Source organism: Littorina saxatilis, linkage group LG2 (assembly GCF_037325665.1).
Source record: "Littorina saxatilis isolate snail1 linkage group LG2, US_GU_Lsax_2.0, whole genome shotgun sequence".
NCBI lineage: Eukaryota > Metazoa > Mollusca > Gastropoda > Littorinimorpha > Littorinidae > Littorina > Littorina saxatilis.
The window spans coordinates 863667-886179 of NC_090246.1; the positions used below are offsets into that span (position 1 = coordinate 863667).

The following is a 22513-nucleotide window of genomic DNA, read 5'->3' on the forward strand; positions in this document are numbered from 1 at the left end:
GGGTGTGTCGGACGGACATTGAAGGGGCCAATCACTAGCGAGGTGTGTGTCGGACGGACATTGGAGGGGCCAATCACTAGCGAGGGGTGTGTCGGAAACACGTGGACAGGAGCACGTGTGTTTTGTCAGCTGAAAAGCAAGGGTGTTCACTCTTTCACAACACATACAAACCCGACGGAGTTATTTCCGAAAATTGTCTATTGTATTCGCCTCGAGTAAGGTCGAACCTGGACCGCCGGCGCGAGAGACAAGCGGTCTAACCACTCGAATGCTCCAACTCCGACTGTGTATGCAGTGGAGAATAAATCTCCGTGATAATTGCACGTTCTGACATGACACCCCCACTGCATTCGTCACCATCAACACTGGCACATCCGGTCTGACCGCTCAGCAGTGCCCAGATTTTGTACCAGCAACAATCATTCACTTGCTTACTTATATAGCATGTATAGTTTTAAATCATAACACGACCCTTTTGATTAAAAAAACAAACAAACACGCATTGCCATTATGCCCCTTACTAGTTTTCCTTCGCAACTTTTCTGAGGTAGTTTCTGGTATATCACCTGCTGGTCTCAATTTCTTCTTTTCTCTTCCTATTTTTTGTTCGCTGATAAATACATTTAGGTCGAAACTTTCAGTCTCTTAGTTGTGTCTGTATTTTTAACTGTTGAGGCGAGTCCAGTGTCCGTTGTTTCTGTTCTAAACGTCGAATGACGAAAAGCCCATGCATAGATACGTATCTCTGCTTCCAATGGTAACGGTCAAAAACTGCTGCGGTGACCAGCTGTTGCAGAAAGTGTTTCAAGCGATTATGGTGTGTGACCTGTCACAGGCCAGTGGTCGCGCTAGCTTTTGTCAAAACCGGCATTTCTTCACAGACATTAATCCTAGCTCTCCCAGAACAGGTCACTTGGTCAAGCCAAGTTGTCATACCAAATTAAAGCTTGCAAAGATTACGACTAAAAACAAGAAATGTAGGTTATTGGAGCGGTTCGTTATTGACAAAACAAAACGTTACTTTGACAAGGATTACATTGTATATGTGAGGTGAAATGGTGAAACAATTTCTGCAAGTTTTTGACAGTTACCATCGGAAAAAGATATATGCATTGGCTTTTCGTCATTCGACGTTTAGAATTGTTTATAATTGCAAGGATTACATTATATGTTCCGGGGACAACCCAGCAAGCGAATATCAACCGGCAAGTCTAAACGCTTTTCGATTTTTTCCAGCACATCTTCAGATTTCAACCGGTAAAATGTACCGCAAATCCCATGCCATTACTCCGCACATATTAATTCAGATCACTGTCTGCCAGAGCTGTCCTCACCATGTTAAGGTGATGAATTTAAACTGGGTAATCACTCAGAGAGGCTATTACTTTGCTTACACCAGCGTAACAAATCACGGCCATCGGCTGTCCCTTGTCACGAGGGCTGGGGTCAGAGAAGGATGCGAAAAACAGGGAAATGGGCCATTATATTAGTAAGAGAGCTGAAGCTGACCTGCGTCCTAATGAGGGAAGATAATATAGGGGCTGCATTGACCTGCATAGCTTTCTGAAAGTTTCAGAAGAAAAAATTGGCGAGGGAGAGAAAGGTGTTAGTGTGTGTGTTTGTGTGTGTGCGTAAGCGTGCGGGGGTGTGTATGTGTGTGCGTGCGTACGTGTGTGTGTGTGTGTGTGTGTGTGAGAGAGTGAGGGGGGGGGGGGGGGGGGGGCATGGAGCCACCGAATGCTGGAATGAGTCGAGTCTCACAGACAGATGCGAATGTGTTTGTCGTTTGACAATCTGCAGCTTTGGCGAGACGAGACCAAAAAGTTTGAAAAGTGAAAAGTCATCCCCGTTCGGACATTGACTAGAGATGAGTTCATCAAAGTTTGAAATGAAAAGAAGCGTGATGGATGGTGAACAAAATTACATTGAAATGAAATGAGGTGCGTGGCAACCGACAAAGACAAAGCAACACGTGCTTTGTGTGAAAAATTTCAAAACGTGCTGAAAAAAATCCAGAAAAAAAGAGCGGAATGCTACTGTAATTAACTGGCTCCTGACTGGAGTACCAAGTGACATTTCTAGCCTTTAAAAAAATTTTTTTTTTACATTGATATAGAATTTAATTATTTAGGAAATAGATACACAGGATCAATGCTAAAATTGATTAGTGTCAACATCGATCTCTCAATCTATAAACAAATCATGAAGTGAATTAGCAAAAACAATCACAACGCACCAGTTCATTCATCGATTCATCTATCATCCAAAACGTATCTGATCAATCATCATTATTATTAGCAGCAGTACCAACATCGACAAACAAACAACAACAACAACAACAACAACTGGAGCACAACCCCCACCATCACCACCACAACAACAACAACAACAACAAGTCTTAAACGCGGTAGCGATATCAGCAAAACCCTTTACTTGTGATGAGATCAAAGGGTCCAGTGAACAAAACATGTCCGTTCAAACATGCCTCAGCGTAGTCATGCATGGCCCTGTGGTTTTGAGATGGTGGTCACATATAAATGACCGGTCTCGTATAAAGAAGGTGTTATGTCGTAAATCGTAAATCGTCGGACTGCTGACCATACAGGTCTCCAATGATAGGGGTCGAATGCATTGCCGTGTTATTTTGAGATAGTCGTCACATTTGTATGACCAGTCTCGTATACAGAAGGTGTTATGTCGTGTATCGCCTGACTGCTAACCATTCAGGTTTTTAATGATATGGGCCGAATTAACCCAGTGTTTCCACTGAGCAAAAAACGGCTTTGTGACATTTCCAGCTTAATAAGACAGACGGGAATCTGTCGGAGAGAGAGAGAGAGAGAGAGAGAGAGAGAGAGAGAGAGAGAGAGAGAGAGAGAGAGAGAGAGCGAGAGAGGGAGAAAGAGAGAGCGGGAGAGGGAGAGAGAGATAGTGTGAGACAGAGAAAGAGAGGGAGAGGGAGAGAGAGATAGTGTGAGACAGAGAAAGAGAGAGAGAGAGAGATAAAGAGAAGAGAGAGAGAGAGCGGGAGAGGGACAGAGAGAGAGCGGGAGAGGGAGAGAGAGATAGCGTGAGAGGGAGAGGGAGAGAGAGATAGTGTGAGACAGAGAAAGAGAGAGACAAAGAGAGGAGAGGAGAGAGACAAAGAGAGAGAGAGAGAGAGAGAGAGAGAGAGAGAGAGAGAGAGAGAGAGAAAGCCGTTGTCTGGCATTTCAGTTTTTTCCATGGTAAAAAAAATCTTTTTCAGATCACGTTCATTGGATGAGTCAAGCTTAAACCGTTGCAAAGAAGCTTTCTGTAGAAAACTCCTGTGAATTGTATGAGCCGGCAGATCGAAGACAATTGGATGGTGACCACGTCTATTGAATACAAATGTAATTCAAAAGAAAATTCAGAAAACATCCTAATGTGGAATTGATAATAAATAACGTATTGTCTCAAATGCAAGAAGCAAGTAAAGAAAAAATGCAAGGGAGCTTGTGCGTGTGCACGGATGCTTATTTTCGACAATCTTCACGGTGGAGACACGTTACGTCCAATATACGTACCCAGACGGTTGTTACGCCCGATTTTGTACCCAGAAGGCGAAAGCGATGTGAAGGTAAACTGGCTAGAATTTTATTACAGAAAAGAATCAGACGCGTACTAAAAACAGATTAGTTCAGTTATGGTTGTGAATGTTTTCTGCACTAAGCAGTGTTTTTTGTTTGAAATTTAGGCGTGTTATTTAAGCACAAACACTCAAGAAAACTTGATTTCAGCGAAAATGTGACTACGTCAGAGAGAAAAATGGTAAAAACATTACAGAAACACAGTTCATTGGATTGATATCCACAAAAACGGATTTCTTAGACTCTCTTTAACTTCATGGGAAAAGGGAATAATGAATAGATGTATCGTGAAGAAGTACTAGAATAAAATAAAAGGGTACCCATGTGCTTAGCGTAACGCGCTCCAGACTTTACCATTTTCTGTCAGTTACGGGCCCCAGTCTTCCCCTGTTACGGGCCCCATGCATTGACACTTTTCTCTAACCTCCATTTTCATGTATTTTATGGCTTTATCTGAAACCAAATGTACTCGTCTCACGTACAAACAAAACACGAGTGGGGATGTACGTGTATGACCGTTTTTTCCACGCCATTTTGACAGTATTGTGCTCAAGCTGTTAGTTGGTGATTGGTCGTTAGGGAGGCAACGAGTGTAGTTCTCTCTGTCCGTTGTATCCGAGCTCGTGATTACCACTTAATGACACACGATGCCTTGCCGGACTGGCGTAAACGGCTACTTAAGTCCTGTCTTGAAAATGATACCGGTACATTATGCGTTATACACACTACAAATGGTGATAGCCCGAGAAGTCATACACAATGCAAATGGCGGTTCTCTGAGACTTAATTATGATATAATTATATATAAATGTTTTTGGGAGAAACATTTGACGAGCCAACCAGCAAGCCTCGATCTTTTCACGCAGACGATACTGCCTATAGATAGCCATGCATGCTAAACTTCTTGCTCGGTTCTTCGAGCTTTTAGAAAATATTTATTGTGTGTTTTCGTAGCTAAAAGTAATGAACTCGTAGTCAGTTTCAACATGTGAGAAGCGTGATATTAAAAGTTGTGCTTTTGGTTCAAAACGGTCACAGCAGTCGCGAAAGACATAGGCTTCTTTTATGAAAGTTTTTTCTTGAGCTTTGTGACAATACCCTCAAAGCTCCCATGTTTTTTTCTCGCGGAATAGAGGGGAGATTGTTATTGGCGTCCATAAAGAATTCTCATTATCTGGCAGAAAATTGACTGGGCAATATCTGGTTGTTTGCATAATTCGTCTAGGATGATTGATGATGGCAGTTTTATTGCTCGAAAAATTGCGTGTAATGACGTGCCGAACGAGTATTAGAAATAATAAAACGCAAATAAATGCTCTTGGTGGATTTATGAATCAAAAACCAAGAAGATGTGTCCAGTACACGCACACACACACCACCACCACCCTCGTCTTGATTCCCAGTCTATCTGAAAACATTTAGTCAAGTAAAAAAAAATAAAAAATAAAAAAAAAAATAGAATAAAGAGACATCTCAGCAAAGCCGTATCTGCATCTTCTCATTCTCTTTGGTGATTGAATAATGAATGCCACGCGAAAATTGACATCCTTTTACAAAAAGAAACGGGGAGAAAAATCACCATAATATTGTGCCAGCGTTGCGGATGTGAAAAGCGAATAGAACAACTAATCTAACAATCTGTGAAGCTGCATTTTCTCTCTCTGTACTTTCTCTCGGGTATTGAACGATGCTACGTGAGGATTGGCATGGACAGACTGCACACACAAGGCACAAAATATCTTTGGTCAAGGTGCCAAGTAGTGCACAACGGGGGAAGGGGAGGGGGGGGGGGGTGAGGCTTGCATCTTATGCAGAGTTTTTGTTTTGTATTGCATGAGCGTGTTGGGTAGTGTTATTGTCTTCCCCAGAAAACGTGGAAGCTGGCTTGCACTTGCTCTTGCCAGGTTAAAATAAAAAAAATTAAAAAATAAAAAAACCATAAAAGCACAACTAAACATCTTGGTGCAGGGATCTGGCGTAGCAGGCATGTTTGCAACAAACTAGAAAGTAACGAAAGAACGACTTCAGGTGCTGGCTTGCCTTTAAATAATGTGAAAGTTTCCTTCCCTTCTACCCCCCCCCCCCCCCCCCCCTCCCGATCCCCACCGCCACCCGACGAACTCGTCACGTGTTGTTGTGTTTTCATCCCATTTCGGCTTGATGCAATTTTTCGAAAATGTCATTCTCTTCTTATACCCTCTCCCAGACGCACGCACGCACCCACACACCGGCTTTTTGTGAAAGTTGAGCCGGCACTGTCATACCCTAATTTTTCGAATTGGGGGGCCGGGGGTACAGCCAAATGAAGTGATGATCAATAAAGCCAAAGACAACCCAGAAAAACATACGTTAGCACGAATCAGTCGCTGAAGGTAGTTTATACGCAACTAATTTAAATTACAAGCTGGAATACAAAATTAGATTACCCTTGTTAGGCCAAAAAAAAAGAAAGGTGTGGTTAAGGTAACATAGCCAAAATAAATAGGGTAGGAAGGTAGGCAATCACTTTTTTTTTTTAAACTTTTTTTTCTAATGTGTACAAATTAAACCTACTCGACAGGGAAATAAGTGTGCGACTCAGGCGATTTTGCTTTCATTGCGTTTTCTGCACTCGTTTTTTGTTTTTTTTTGACAAATGTAATAAAAAGTTATAGGGTCGGCCCCTAAAAATTGGGTAGGTCGGGTTACCGTAACCACACCTTTTTTTTTTTTAGGCCTTATCATCGTTTCAGAAAAGGAAATCGTTGCATTCAGCCAGAATGTGTGTACTTTCTCACTGAACCAGCAAATGTGTGTACTTTCTCACTGAACCAGAATGTGTGTACTTTCTCACTGAACCAGCAAATGTGCAGGCGTGACGCAGAAACCGACAGAAAACAACAAAGCACCTGGTGCGATCAGTGGATAGCGCATTACGAGTCTTCTCTGGCAGAAATTGCCAATTTACTGCACATGTGTTACCTTTTTCATCTCACCCATTACAAAGTAAGCGAGAAACAGAGATAGACAGACGGACACACGCATGCACGCACGCACATATTCACATACACGCACACATTCACATACACGCACGCACACACACATTCACACACATCCACACACACACACGCACGTACGTACGCACGCACGCACACAAACACGCACGCACACACATACACACACACACACAGATACTATATCACACACACGTTCGGCACACACACACACACACACCAACAAAGGGGAACAAAAGTGGAAAAGAAAGGCGTTGAATGGGTAAGGGAGACACAGCCAAGTTATTCCAAGTGAGATGGAGAACTGAGGGGTGATGTCATTTTATTATCACCCTCCCCCTTTTATCTACCACAAGAAACCAGTAAACGTGATGAACACAAGGCACGCAGAGAGAATGAGATTGCAGACGATCGTCTCATCAACTCCCCTCTCTGTTTTATCTTCCCCGGAGCAGTTAGCGTGATGAACATAAAGTAGATAGAAGGAAAGAGGGTGCGAGCAGCTGCCACTAAAAAGACAAGTGATTCGCAGACAGACTCAACACCTCTGTCTGTCACTGCGTCGGTGCAGAAAAGAACGAAACGCTTTTTAGTATGGCGGCTTACTAACGCCAAAAGTGAGTTAAGATTAACAGTTGCCAAAAGTGCGAATATAAGATTAAACTCGCTGATATGATTTCGAGGTAAATAATATTACTCTTTGATCTGATATTTAAAAAAAAATTGATTTGTGGGTGGTAACTGTACACATTACTGTGATCTTTAATGGTAATTACAAAAAAGAAAAAAGAGTAAAAATATCCTGCTGAATTACCCCAAGAAGATAAGGATTAAATGCACTTTTAGCACAACTTTGCATTTCAGGGAGATGAACCTAAAGTGTAAAGAAAACACACAAACAGTTTTCTTTGTAATTAAGAGAAATAGTTGCACAACAAATCATTCTCGAATTACGTTTAGTACTGTGTTTGTCATACTTTTGGGTCACCTTTTGGTTTGTATGATAGTGTCAAAAATCTTAAGAGTATAATTCAGCAATTCATCAGTGGTATTAGTAATTATCAGTGGTCAACAAAAATCACTGGAATTTCTAGTTTCTGTTTAGTTCTAATAATAGCTCATGTTTTGTTCAGTGTATTATAGCCTGAATCTGAACTTTTATTATCTTGGTGTTGGTATCGGTTATTCTTTAGCACCCTGTTGTCATCAGCGATAATAATGTAGATTTTACTGTTTAAGCTTTATAAATATCATCAGAAACAAAGGGAAGTAAGGCCTCTAGGTACATACGTGCAATAGAGTAAGTCAGTGATAGTTGTGCAGAACCAATTCTCCTGGCATCTGAGAGAATAACAAGCATTGAAATGAACAAGCGATTTTCATTCCCACTTTTTTTTATATAAATAATTATCACTTTTTGACGCTAATGTGCCACCATACAATGTTTGCATCGCACCAGAACTGTAATGATACGCCATGCGTTCTGCTGACAGCTTCACCTGCCTGGCACATTCTGTGTGGGCAATGACCTAGAAAAAACCCGCCGTGACCCAATTTCAGACAGATGACATAGATATCTTTGTAAATCAGTAGCAGTCTGGGAAGGATTGTTCGCATGTCCCGTCCCTGCTTTTCTGAAGGGTTTTTAGATTTTGTTTGTGTTCGTTTTCCTTCACATTGTAATTTATCCCTACGTTTGTAATTGGTGTCATGTCGGAATCAAGCCTGAGTGGTGCCACAATCAGTTTGTAAATGAGAAAGGTTCATTAACGAAACAGAGTTGTATTTTGTTAGTTTTTTGTGTTGTGTCGGTGCGTTGTGCGTCAAGTGTCCAAATCACTTAGCATCTTTTTTCTGCCCTTGTTCCTTTACAGGGAAAACGTACACACTACACACTATCTGCCTACCACAACCATTTTGTTGTAGGGGGTAGGGGGCAGGAGGGGGTATGATGCTTTCAGGGTGTAACATATAAATATGAGTGTTATCTTTGATGTAGTATCGGTGCGTTCTGCGGCCAGTCCACATCGCTTCGCATGGTGCGCCTTGAGGGGAAAAGTTATACACTTGAGCGCCCCTCCCTGTCTCTGTGCCTGTGTCTCCCTTGTGTTTCTCTTGACGCGGTTCCAGCGTTCGTGGAATAGTTCTCTCCCTGTGCCTCACCCGGTAGGTCGCTCGTCTTGCGTCTTCTCTTTCTTTCGGGAGAATTGTCTCGTCATCTGGGTGGTGTGTCTTTTTGTCAGTACTTAGTTTTTACGTCTTTGCCTTCTTCGTAGAGTTGGAGATGTCATCAGAACATTTTATGGCCACCGTCGTCATCATCGTCGTCCTCCCCATCCTCCTCCTCCCCATCCTCATCCTCCTCCTCATCATCCTCCTCCTCCTCATCATCATCCTCCTCCTCCTCCTCATCATCATCATCATCATCATCGTCGTCGTCATCGTCGATGTCGTAGTAGTATTAATGATAGTCGTCGTCGTCAATCCGAGTCCTTCCCTCGACGTAGACAGCTGACATTATGTGGAAGAAAATTCCGCATGATTATGTTCAAAGGTTCATGGTATCCGAAGATAATTATCAACTGTTACATTTAACAAATCCATTCCTTGCCTGTACTTTCGGGGAAAACCTATCAATATCTGTACGCCCCATCCTATATTTTTGCGTGTTTCTCTTTTTGTTTCTCGTTAAACTGTTCCGGTGTTTGCCGAATCGTTCTCCCTGTAGGACTCACGGTGGGTTTCTTGTTTGGTGTCTTCTGCTTCTGTCATCGGAACTGTCGTCTCAAAATCTTGAGACTATTGATTCTAGCCCTATTTCCCGAGTTTTCCTACTTGGAGAAATTCTCGACCAAGTGATAGGTGTCATTAGTGACGTCAATAGGTGTCATTAGTGACGTCAATAGGTGTCATTAGTGACTTCAATAGGTGTCATTAGTGACTTCAATAGGTGTCATTAGTGACTTCAATAGGTGTCATTAGTGACTTCAATATGTGTCATTAGTGACTTCAATAGGTGTCATTAGTGACTTCAATAGGTGTCATTAGTGACTTCAATAGGTGTCATTAGTGACGTCAATAGGTGTCATTAGTGACGTCAATAGGTGTCATTAGTGACGTCAATAGGTGTCATTAGTGACGTCAATAGGTGTCATTAGTGACGTCAATAGGTGTCATTAGTGACGTCAATAGGTGTCATTAGTGACGTCAATAGGTGTCATTAGTGACTTCAATAGGTGTCATTAGTGACTTCAATAGGTGTCATTAGTGACTTCAATAGGTGTCATTAGTGACTTCAATAGGTGTCATTAGTGACGTCAATAGGTGTCATTAGTGACGTCAATAGGTGTCATTAGTGACGTCAATAGGTGTCATTAGTGACGTCAATAGGTGTCATTAGTGACTTCAATAGGTGTCATTAGTGACTTCAATAGGTGTCATTAGTGACTTCAATAGGTGTCATTAGTGACTTCAATAGGTGTCATTAGTGACTTCAATAGGTGTCATTAGTGACTTCAATAGGTGTCATTAGTGACTTCAATAGGTGTCATTAGTGACTTCAATAGGTGTCATTAGTGACGTCAATAGGTGTCATTAGTGACGTCAATAGGTGTCATTAGTGACTTCATCGTCGTCGCCGTCTTCATTGTCATTGTTTATTTTGTTACCATAATCATAATTAGCACCATCACTATCATCACCACCATCATCGTGATCATCATCGTCGTCGTCATCATCACCATCGTTATCATCATCATCACCACCACCATCAATCATCGTCATCGTCATCATCATTATGATCATCATCATTTTAATCATCCACAGTCCTTCCATCGCCGGAGACTGTCGACAGGCATATTCTGTTTACTAAAAGTCCAACTTTGGCACGCCATAGCTTTGGTCTAAACCTTGAGGTATTCATCTGTACTATTTTTACATTCGCAAGCAATTTCAACGTCATTGGCGTAGACAACAGACATTCTGCAGTGGAAAATGCCGCGTTCATAATACACCCCTACAAATACATTGACACCAAATTTAAAGCAGTATTTTTTTTCCACAAAAGCCTTGCCTTCCTTGTAAATCTTTGGCACGTCGTAACTTTTATATAATAAACCTGCAGTAGCGACATACACGTATAGTTTTACACGATCGTACGCGTTATTTGCAGCCCATGAGTGGGCGCAGACGAGAGACATCGTTCAGACAAAAACCGGCGACACCAGCCGTGGTTCAACAGTTCATAATACTTCAGTTACACTTCACATAAACTTCGAATCAACAATTATTCTCAAACAAAACGGGTCTTATTTTGGAAGCTTCGTTGTATCGTAGTATTAAACGACGCAGGGACATGTTGTTCCTTTTTAAACAAGCGAAGGTGCCATTCAGTTCACAGCCCATTCACGGTGCAGACGACACCTTGCAGACGCACATCCCACTAATGGTGTAGCTCGATATCATAGTTCATAGATTTTAAATTCTATAGTTACAGCAGGCATTTGAGAATGGAAGAATTCTTTTTCAAAGACGAATGCGATGGTTTAATCGTGAGGATTATTTAGCTTAAAGTGCCCCAGTGTGTAGAGAGTAAAAGGAAACCGTCGGACATTTTCCTAAATCTTCTCACAAGGAGGCGTATTGGATTGCTGTGTTTTCTTCCAGCAAAGGATTGGACAACTCTGATTAATTGCTAGCTTGTTGACAATGATTCTTCCCCGTTTGGGGGGGGGGGGGGGGGGGCGCTAGTGTAGGAAAAGGGAAAGAGGCATTTAAAAAAAAATTCTGTTAAATGTTGCTGAAAGATTTAGAGGCCTGCGAGGACACAAAGATGGTTAGATAGGTTTTAGAGAGATTGGTTAGACCTCTTATTCTAACCTGTGAGCTAAGCGCCGTAGAGCAACAACAAAATATATTTTCACCTAAGTTATTGTTCTTGTGTATATAAAGGGGGGGAGGTGTAGGGAAGGGGTTAGAGAACTATAATTGTTTAGCTTATTTGCATAAGAATTATCAGATGTAGAAGGTGGACCTGTTGTTTTAACCTGCTATCAAATAATTAATCATCATTCCTGTATCTATGGCTGCGGTCAGATTTGAAACTTCCTTTTATGAACGTACATGGAAGATGACCTCCCGTGGCCCCTAAGGGTTGATTCTCTTTGCAAAATGGTTTTAAAACTGATTTGTTCAAGTTGTAACTGACGTGCCTTGTAAAAATCAGTCATAAATGACACAAGAGGATAAAAAAAAAAAAAAAACGTCAGAAATGTATGACTGGGTGTGATGTTTGTTTTTGAATCGAATACCCCCTCCGATCTCCCAGGTCAACTTATGTGCAGACCTGCTAGTGCCTTGTCCCCCGTCGTGTTTACACGCAAGCACTAGACCAAGTGCGCACGGAAAAAGATCCTGTAATCCATAACACGAAAATACCCAGTATGCTTCCTCCGAAAGCGGCGTATGGCTGCCTGAATGGAGGGGTAAAAACGGTCATACACGTACAAAGCCACTCGTGCAAAACATGAGTGAACGTGGGAGTTTCAGCCCATTAACGAAGAAGAAGAATAAGAAGAATACCTCCCTGTCACACACGTACACACGCTCACGCACGCACACACGCACGCACACACACACATACACACACCGTGACAAAAGGTCACAGTCTTGAAACTCCCCAAAGCTTTTCCATGAACTTTTGGATACTGTCCAAAAGGGTTCTGGAATAACACCAAAGTGATTATCTAGAGCAGAGGGAAAACAATAGGTCGGGTATACAGTTTGCCCTAAAACCGTAGAGTGCGCGGTAGAAACACACACGACCAATTTATTGACGACCGCGCAACCTTTTTGATATGACGAAGACAAAACTCACGGCGCAACGTGAGCAGGGGGGGGATGTTTTCAATAAACACTGGGATGGGGAATATTAGCAGTGAGAGAAGCTTCCTGGACGCGGTTTTGTTGGGTCGTGGTTGATGGGGGAAGGGCTGGTGGGGGGGGGGGGGGGGGGGGGGGGGGGGGGGGGCGAGGGGGGGGGGGGTGGAGATGGGGTTGGTGCAAAACTGGCACCAAGACTTGCAGAGTGTGTGTTCAGTAGTGCAGGCATGGCGTGATTTATTGTGCCGTGTTTGTTGCATGTTGAGGAATCACAACCATTTTCTGTTGGGGAGAGAATGTGTTGGAGAGGGTTACAATTTCCAAAACAATTAAGAGAAAGAGAGAGAGCGGGAGAGAGAGAGAATTGATTTGAAATTTATTTTTCGAGGGTGACAGAATAAGCAAAGCAAACATGCTTTTTTTCATACAATGAGGGGTAACTCGTCATCATAGGAAGCTTTACCAGCTAACATTTTTTTGACAAAAAAGTCAGCACTGTTATATTACAGAGAGAGAGAGTAGAGAGAGAAAGAAGGGGGGGGGGGGGTGAGGGTAAGCTTAGGGAGCACCGTGTAGGCGGACCATGTCATACATTGGACAATTTTAGTAGACCATGATGTTAGAAGAACGCCATTTCGGCCATGATTTGCACCATTCCAGCAGACAATTCAAGCATAATACCACTATCTCAGCGGACCCATGATGTCATGAGACCTCTTGAAGTGCTTGAACGGACCATGATATCCAACGTGGGACCACCACGTCAGCGGACGTGTTTGGAATATAAAAAGCAGATTTAAATTTTCCCGTGTGCTCTTGCTCGAGGAAAGAATTCGAGCAAGAGCACACGGGAACATTTAAATCAGAATGAACGAAAACAATAGCTATTGTTTTCGTTCATTCAGACCCATTTCTGGTTTTACGATTGCAGTTAAAACCAGATCCGCTTGGCTACAAAAAGTAGGTGCGTTTGCATAATTATCATTGAAAACAAAATCGCTACATAGGTCGCGTTGTAAGTGGGCTTAAAAATGACAGTTTGATCGTTTCTCATGTGATCGTAGTCGGTGCATCATAACGCAACTATATCGCACTAGACGAAAATTAAAAACCCGAGATTATTATGACAAGTTAATTGCAGGCTTAGTTTGACAGTTGTTTAAGATACCAAAGACCATCTAATCCTAAAACCGCAACACACTTGGCCTAGAGGTAAGGCGTCCGCCCAGTGAGCGGGAGGTCGTGGGTTCGAACCACGGCCGGGTCATACCTAAGACTTTAGAATTGGCAATCTAGTGGCTGCTCCGCCTGGCATGTGGCATTATGGGGTTAGTGCTAGGACTGGTTGGTCCGGTGTCAGAATAATGTGACTGGGTGAGACATGAAGCCTGGAACATGGATACCGTCTCTGAGTCTGCACATATAGTTGACTCGTGTCCGTCCGGCCTGGATTCGAACCAGTGACCCTCGGATCACAAGTCCAGTGCTCTAAGCTACCAGGCCCCCCAGTGACATGTATATTTGTGTTCCGGGGTCACTTTCATCTGACTCACCCATCGGCATGCCAAAATATCTTATTTTTTTCTTGAACATCATTTATCTTCATGTCATAAATTTGATATGCATGATTAGGACAAGATGCGTTGCGTATTATTGGTTTTTCCGCCTTATTCATCGCTGACACCATTTGGGTGTGTGTGGGTTTTGGGTGTAATTTATACCGTATTTGTTTTTCTCTCTCTGTTTTTTCACATGAAAGCCATCTATTTTACTTGTTCTGTATTTGTCAGTTTTTAGACAGACCTTTTTATTTAAAATTGTTATTTTATTGAAATTGTTGTTTTTGTCGTTTTGGGGGGTTCTTTTTTTCGGGGGAGGGTTTGTGATGTACATTTCACTTGATTTTGAATAGCTTGCTTACTCCTGGAGATATTCGGTGCACTATTGGTTAAGTTCTACCCTTAGCTTCAACGTTGACGTGATATGTTCACCGCAACACGGTGGCCTAGTGGTAAGGCGTCCGCCCAGTGAGCGGGAGGTCGTGGGTTCGAACCCCGGCCGGGTCATACCTAAGACTTTAAAATTGGCAATCTAGTGGCTGCTCCGCCTGGCGTCTGGCATTATGGGGTTAGTGCTAGGACTGGTTGGTCCGGTATCAGAATAATGTGACTGGGTGAGACACGAAGCCTGTGCTGCGACTTAACTTCTGTCTAGTGTGTGGCGCACGTTAAATGTCAAAGCAGCACCGCCCTGATATCACCCTTCGTGGTGGACTGGGCGTTAAGCAAACAAACAAACAAACAAACGTGATATGTTCAGATATCGAAGCTAGCTTCCTTCTAATGTAACCAATTATGTCATCCCCCTAGATCTGGCCAGGCTTTTACAAGGGATGACAGCATCTTTCAATGTGAACACATATCAAATTCTACGGCCCGGTTACTTTCTGTGCATAGAATTTTGGTATGTGTTTTAGTTGAAGGATGCAGTCTGTGCAAAGTGGAATTTTTCTTTTGGAATTAATTTTCCATATTGACACTGAATTTTTGTAATTTTATATTTTATAAAAAAAATATAATTTTCATTCATATTGACACTGGTTTCATTTAGAATTAATCTAAGAAAGGATGTCCCACTATGCAAAAGTAGTAGCCAGGCTGTTAATTTTGGGTATATTTTCTAGTGGAAGGACAGTGTATTAGCCTGAATAGTTCTGTGATGGGAGACATGATCGTTCATATAGGTCTAAGGGATGTAGGAATATTTACGGCAAGTGTATCAGTTGATGTCTCAATATACCAGGTGACAGGAAGTAGTAACAAGTCGCGTAAAACGAAATTAATGCATTTACTTAATCTGTGGAACTTACAGAATGAAACTGTATGCACTGCTTTTTTTTTCACCAGGACTCGTAAACCGTAGTTTGGCCAAAACCCCACGGCCGAGAAAGTGCTGACACATTGTCTCGGCAACACAAACGCAATGAACCTAATTTGCATACAGGTTTGATTTTCTTGATATTTTAAGCTTGTTTTCAAACCAAACACAACATGACTGAATGTAAAATGGGAGATTACACTGTACCACTGTTTAAACATGTTTGACACCATCCGTTTCCTGGTGCAGCTTGAGTTCTACACCCTACAAATTGTGATATCATCTTGAAACTGTGTTCGTTTTTTGGCTGACATTTCATTTGATTCCCCTACTGCAGGGTTGAATGCTGCGTGCTTCAGATGCAAGTGTTTATACTAATCTGAGCGAGCAATGATGGGCGTTACACACAGAATCACTGCGGTTTGCGTCATGATACTTGACATGTTGATCTTTAAATCTCATAAAATCAGTCCAGTATCTGTTTTTGTAAGTCAATGACAATTTGCATTTTCTTCACCTACATATTTAAGTGCATGATGTTGACATGAAGATGATATCACATGAATTCTGTGTAGTTTCTTTTGTTTTGGTAAGTCGTGACAATTCGCTTTTTTCTCACCTAAATTCGTAAGGAAAGGCATGCTGCTGACGCAAATAATATTGATCAACTTAGAATACCCTTCTCTGGTTACAGACAAATGGCACGAATGACATCTGTAACTTAAAAGATATTTGCTTTGAAAAAGCTGTTTACTTGTTCTTCTTCCTGGTTCTTTCTTTCTCTCTTTCTCTCTCTCTCCCCCCCCCCCCTTTCTCTCTCTCTCCTCCTCTCTCTCTCCTCCTCCTTCTCCTCTATCTCTCCTCTCTCTCTCCTCTCACTCTCTCTGTCTCTCTCTCTCTCCCCCATTTCTGTCTCTCTCCTAATCTCTCTCTCCTCTCTCTCTCTCTCTCTCTCTCTCTCTCTCTCTCTCTCTCTCTCTCTATTTCTCTCTCTCTGTTCTTATGCAATATCTCACTAGCACTGTTCTTTAGCTTGCCTTCTTTTTTCAGTTATGTATTTCATAAATATTCAAATGTCACACACACACACACACACACACACACACACACACACACACACACACACACACACACACACACACACATACACATACACACTGTCTTCCTCTTTTTCTCTCTCAGCTCTCACTCTCTCTTCTCAACTGCATACCTCATAACCATTCAAGTGCATAGAGAATTAGGTTTTGTTTTGACACATTTGTCTAACGAGGTGTTGATTAAGGCTGGAGTATACACCTGAGGCCATATTTCAAAGTGGTTAGGCAGTTTTAAAGGTTTGTTTTTATGTTAGTTCAGTGTTTTGTTTATCAGGAAAAAACAAAATGAATAGAGCTTGTCGCGCAAAATTTTGAGATAACGACTGAAGTTTGAGCATAGGTATGAGATTTTTTCACGCAAACCCTACTGAAGAATTTGTGATATTGTACATGTATTGTGAATATGTTAACAAAAAAACAATCGGATGATCACAAACTGAAGAAGAGAAATAGGGAAGCAAAATAGAACATCAAACATAAAGATTTTACATGTGAATTTGGAAAAAACCCCGTATGTATCCATTTTTGAAGCCCAATTTGAAGCATGGAACACAGTCAAACATAAATTAAAAGTGTTAAAGTGGTTACAGTGTTCAGAAATAGTGTTAAATAACAAGTTGAGTTATCCCTCTTCACAAATTTTAAAAGAAATACACCTCTTGTCGCGCAAAATCTTGAACTGTGATGCTTTTACTACCCCCACCCCCTACTCATTTTTCAGAAAAGAGTGCATATTATCTTCCAAATAGACAAGCAAGGTAGTCAGATGATCAAAACTTAAGAACAGAAATAGTGTCCAAGAATCACAATGATCCTCGTGAATGTCACATCAGGTATAGTAAGGTTACGGCGTAGAAAAGTCCAAAAGGGTGCGTTAATGGTGGTAATCCGGCACACACACAAACACACACACACACACACACACACTCACACATACACAAACACACACACACACACACACACACACACACACACACACACACACACACACACACACACACACACACACACACACACACACTCCGGTTTGGTAAGTTACCTGATAAATGTGGTTCTCAACTCACAAGACCAATTTGTCATCTTCCAGTGTGAAATTCAGATCTGCCCCAAGTACGTGCAATAAAATGTAGAAGCGATACTCTGAAAAATATCTTTTCGCGTGAACGCTGCCACGTTGTCATCAGTCCGATGTCTTTTACTATCCAGAGCAGGGATGAACACACTTTTTCATCAGCAGTTTGTTATGTTTATCCGCAGACTGCTTTCCATTACTTGTCTGTTTTAGATTGACTCGTAGGGTTCTTCAGCCAGGCAAGAAGTGCTTGTTTACTGACACGTTCTCACGCACGACATGTCGTAAATGCAAGTTCTAACGATTGTTTTTTATTGCACTGATAGAGAATGTCGATAGTTGTAAACTTCTGCCATTTCCAAATGTTTATTTCATTATTTTGCATACGGATATGGCTAATAAGTGGATAATCTGTTACGACACGAAACGCGCTCTAAATCCGGGAAGGGAGGTGTGTCCTACAGCCTTAAGGCATTTTAATTTTGGGGCCGCAAACGATGTAGCCCGCACCAATTGATCACCCTGGTAATAAGATGGTGATGTGATAGCAATGATCACAGGCGAATTTCTTCAGGAAATGTATATTTGTAAACAAAAACTTGGAACTGGTAATAAAGCATTTCTTATTGCTGATAAGTTGCCGGGCTCAATCTAAGGTGTGTTTTATTTCATTTAATGAATAATTGTTGATTTCTGATTTTGTGAAACATTTTAAACATGGTTTATTGTTTTTTAGTTTGATTTTTCGTATTCGCATGGACTCTATTGGCATGGTAAATAAAGAAATCTGGGGTATGGATAATACACCGATGAATTAAGAAATATACAGTGGAACCCCCCTTTTAAGACCTCCAAAAATCTGAGAAAATTGGGTTTTAAAAAGGAGGGAGTCTTAAAATGGGGGTGATTGTACAGAGGTTATGAACAACAAATCTGAGAAAACAAGGTCTTAAAAAGGAGGGAGTCTTAGATTGGGGGGTCTTGAAGGGGGGGTTCCACTGTATCAAGCAACCTGCATTTTTTTCCTGGACCATGTGTTGATACATTGTTGCTGTGGCTGCAGAAAATGCCTTGAAAAATGTTATAATTTGTTTACCTATTTGTCGGCACATTGATTATCAATATATGTAATGGTGTCGGTTAAAGAGGGAAGGGAGATGCTGGATACCATAGGGAAAACTCATCCAAAACTAATGATCTGTTTACAGTAGCAAACCCCAAACATAAGTGTGAATATTGTAATGCAATGCAGACACATATGCTTGCGTGTATGATGCACCCGTTCATGCATGCGTATAGTTTTGGGGCCGTATGTACAGTCACGGTGACAGATGTCAAAGATTGAAAACACACACACACATCACACACACACACATACACACACACACACACACACACACACACACACACACACACACACACACACACACACACACACACACACATCTGCACACTGTACACATCACACTGTACACATCACACTGTACACATCACACTGTACACATCACCCTGTACACATCACACTGTACACATCACCCTGCACACATCACCCTGCACACATCACACTGTACACATCACACTGTACACATCACACTGTACACATCACCCTGTACACATCACACTACACATCACACTGTACACATCACCCTGTACACATCACACTGTACACATCACACTGTACACATCACACTGTACACATCACACTGTACACATCACACTGTACACATCACACTGTACACATCACACTGTACACATCCACTGTACACATCACACTGTACACATCACCCTCTACACATCACACTGTACACATCACCCTCTACACATCACACTGTACACATCACACTGTACACATCACACTGTACACATCACACTGTACACATCATCCTCTACACATCACACTGTACACATCACACTGTACACATCACACTGTACACATCACACTGTACACATCACACTGTACACATCACACTGTACACATCACACTGTACACATCACCCTGTACACATCACACTACACATCACACTGTACACATCACACTGTACACATCCACTGTACACATCACACTGTACACATCACACTGTACACATCACACTGTACACATCACACTGTACACATCACACTCTACACATCACACTCTACACATCACACTCTACACATCACACTGTACACATCACCCTGTACACATCACCCTGTACACATCACACTGTACACATCACACTGTACACATCACACTGTACACATCACCCTCTACACATCACACTGTACACATCACACTGTACACATCACACTGTACACATCACACTGTACACATCACACTGTACACATCACACTGTACACATCACACTGTACACATCACACTGTACACATCCACTGTACACATCACACTGTACACATCACCCTCTACACATCACCCTCTACACATCACACTGTACACATCACACTGTACACATCACACTGTACACATCACACTGTACACATCACACTGTACACATCACACTGTACACATCACCCTGTACACATCACCCTGTACACATCACCCTGTACACATCACACTGTACACATCACCCTCTACACATCACACTGTACACATCACACTGTACACATCACACTGTACACATCACACTGTACACATCACACTGTACACATCACACTGTACACATCACACTGTACACATCACACTGTACACATCACCCTCTACACATCACACTGTACACATCACACTGTACACATCACCCTCTACACATCACACTGTACACATCACACTGTACACATCACACTGTACACATCACACTGTACACATCACACTGTACACATCACACTGTACATATCACACTGTACACATCACACTGTACACATCCACTGTACACATCACACTGTACACATCACACTGTACACATCCACTGTACACATCACACTGTACACATCCACTGTACACATCACACTGTACACATCACACTGTACACATCCACTGTACACATCACACTGTACACATCCACTGTACACATCACACTGTACACATCACACTCTACACATCACACTCTACACATCACACTCTACACATCACACTGTACACATCACACTGTACACATCACACTGTACACATCACACTGTACACATCACACTGTACACATCACACTGTACACATCACACAGTACACATCACCCTGTACACATCACACTGTACACATCACACTGTACACATCACACTGTACACATCACACTCTTCCTTGCCACCCTACTTTCCGCCTCCTCCCCATCCTCATCACTTCTGCTGAACAAACAAAAATGAAAAATAGCAAATCATAAAAAAAAGTCTCCCCTTCGTCCCCCCACCCTCTCTCACCCAACACCTCCCCTCACCCCCACCTCCTCTAAAAGATTAAATAAAAACAAATCAAAATAGATTCAATTAAAAACTCACATAAAAACTTTCTTCTTGAACATTTAACACTTTTCAGTTTATTTGCCTTTTCAATCAAACTTTAAAAACAATGATTTCAGTGTATTCTCTGTGTGTTTCCAGGGAAAGAACCCGGGCTCCAGCAGCAACGACACGCTGAACAACGAGAACGGCGGCAAAGGTCCGCCAGCCTACGACACCGGCCACGCCTCAAACAGCGACCAGAACAATGACCCCATCCCCATCCCAGTCCAAGACGACAACACCCGCAAGGTATATTACATGTGAAGTGGTCATGGAGTGAGCGGGGTATGTGAGCAATTCGGTGAGCACATTGCATTTTGCTGTGTTTGAATGTATTGAATACACATAGATGGGCGCAGTGGCCTAGTGGATAAAACATCGGCCTCATATGCGGTAGGTCGCTGGTTTGAATCCCGGCTGCGCCCGGTGGGTTACAGGTGGAGATTTTTCTGATCTCCCGGGTCAACTTATGTGCAGACCTGCTTGTGCCTTAACCCCCTTCGTGTGTACACGCAAGCACAAGACAAAGTGCGCACAGAAAAGATCCTGTAATCTATGTCCGAGTTCGGTTGGTTATAGAAACACGAAATTGCCCTGCATGCTTCCCCCGAAAGCGGAGTATGGCTGCCTGAATTGCAGAGTAAAATCAGTCATACACGCTAAAACCCACTCGTGCAAAAAATATGAGTGAACGTGGGAGTTTTAGCCCATGAACGATGAAGAAGAAGAAGAATACACATGTACTGCACATGGTTGAAACCTTACCTTACCTTACCTTACCTTACCTTACCTTACCTTACCTTACCTTACCTTACCTTACCTTACCTAATCTGAAGGTGGCTAAGTATCAGCCCAACTGCGATATCACGGGGAAGGAAGCAGTGTCAGCCATTACCAGGGCAAAGTCCATTCAGTGCAAGCAGGAACTGGCCGACGTGACGTGTCTTCACAACCAGAACAAGCTGTACGCTCTGAGGCTGCCGCGCTTCTGTCCCTTGAGAGGTGAGGGAAACTCTGAGGGCCTGTGTTGGAGGGTGGATGTGATCGGGGTGTTGAGGATGTGTGTGTGTGGGGGGGGGGGGGGGAGTGTGTGTGTGTGTATGAAGTCCAGTATGTGTGTGTGTGTGTGTGTGTGTGTCTGTGCACGTTTGTGTTTGTGAAAGAGATATTGTTTGTGTGTGTGATTCTCTCTCTCTCTCTCTCTCTCTCTCTCTCTCTCTCTCTCTCTCTCTCTCTCTCTCTCTCTCACTCTCTCTCTCTCTCTCTCACTCTCACTCTCACTCTCACTCTCTCGCTCTCTCTCTCTCACTCTCACTCTCACTCTCTCTCACTCTCTCTCTCTCTCTCTCTCTCACTCTCTCTCTCTCTCTCTCTCTCACTCTCTCACTCTCTCTCTCTCTCTCTCTCTCTCTCTCTCTCTCTCTCTCTCTCTCTCTCTCTCTCTCTCTCTCTCTCTCTCTCTGAATAAACCTTTTGCCATATCAAGAATATGTACAGTGTCATTTTTGCGGTAATCATGAAAAACGTCTCCATTTGTCTCACAAACAATCACCTGGGCAA

General features: G+C 42.4%; 1 protein-coding gene across 1 annotated transcript in view; it reads left to right on the plus strand.

The window, feature by feature from the left end:
* The window catches only part of LOC138957711 (xylosyltransferase oxt-like), a gene marked incomplete in the record, with an annotated part of 65996 nt that overhangs the window by 15161 nt on the left and 28322 nt on the right, over positions 1–22513 (plus strand). The window contains 2 exon segments of the mRNA XM_070328776.1: positions 21053–21202; positions 21790–21955. Of these exon segments, the coding sequence (XP_070184877.1) occupies positions 21053–21202; positions 21790–21955 (316 nt within the window).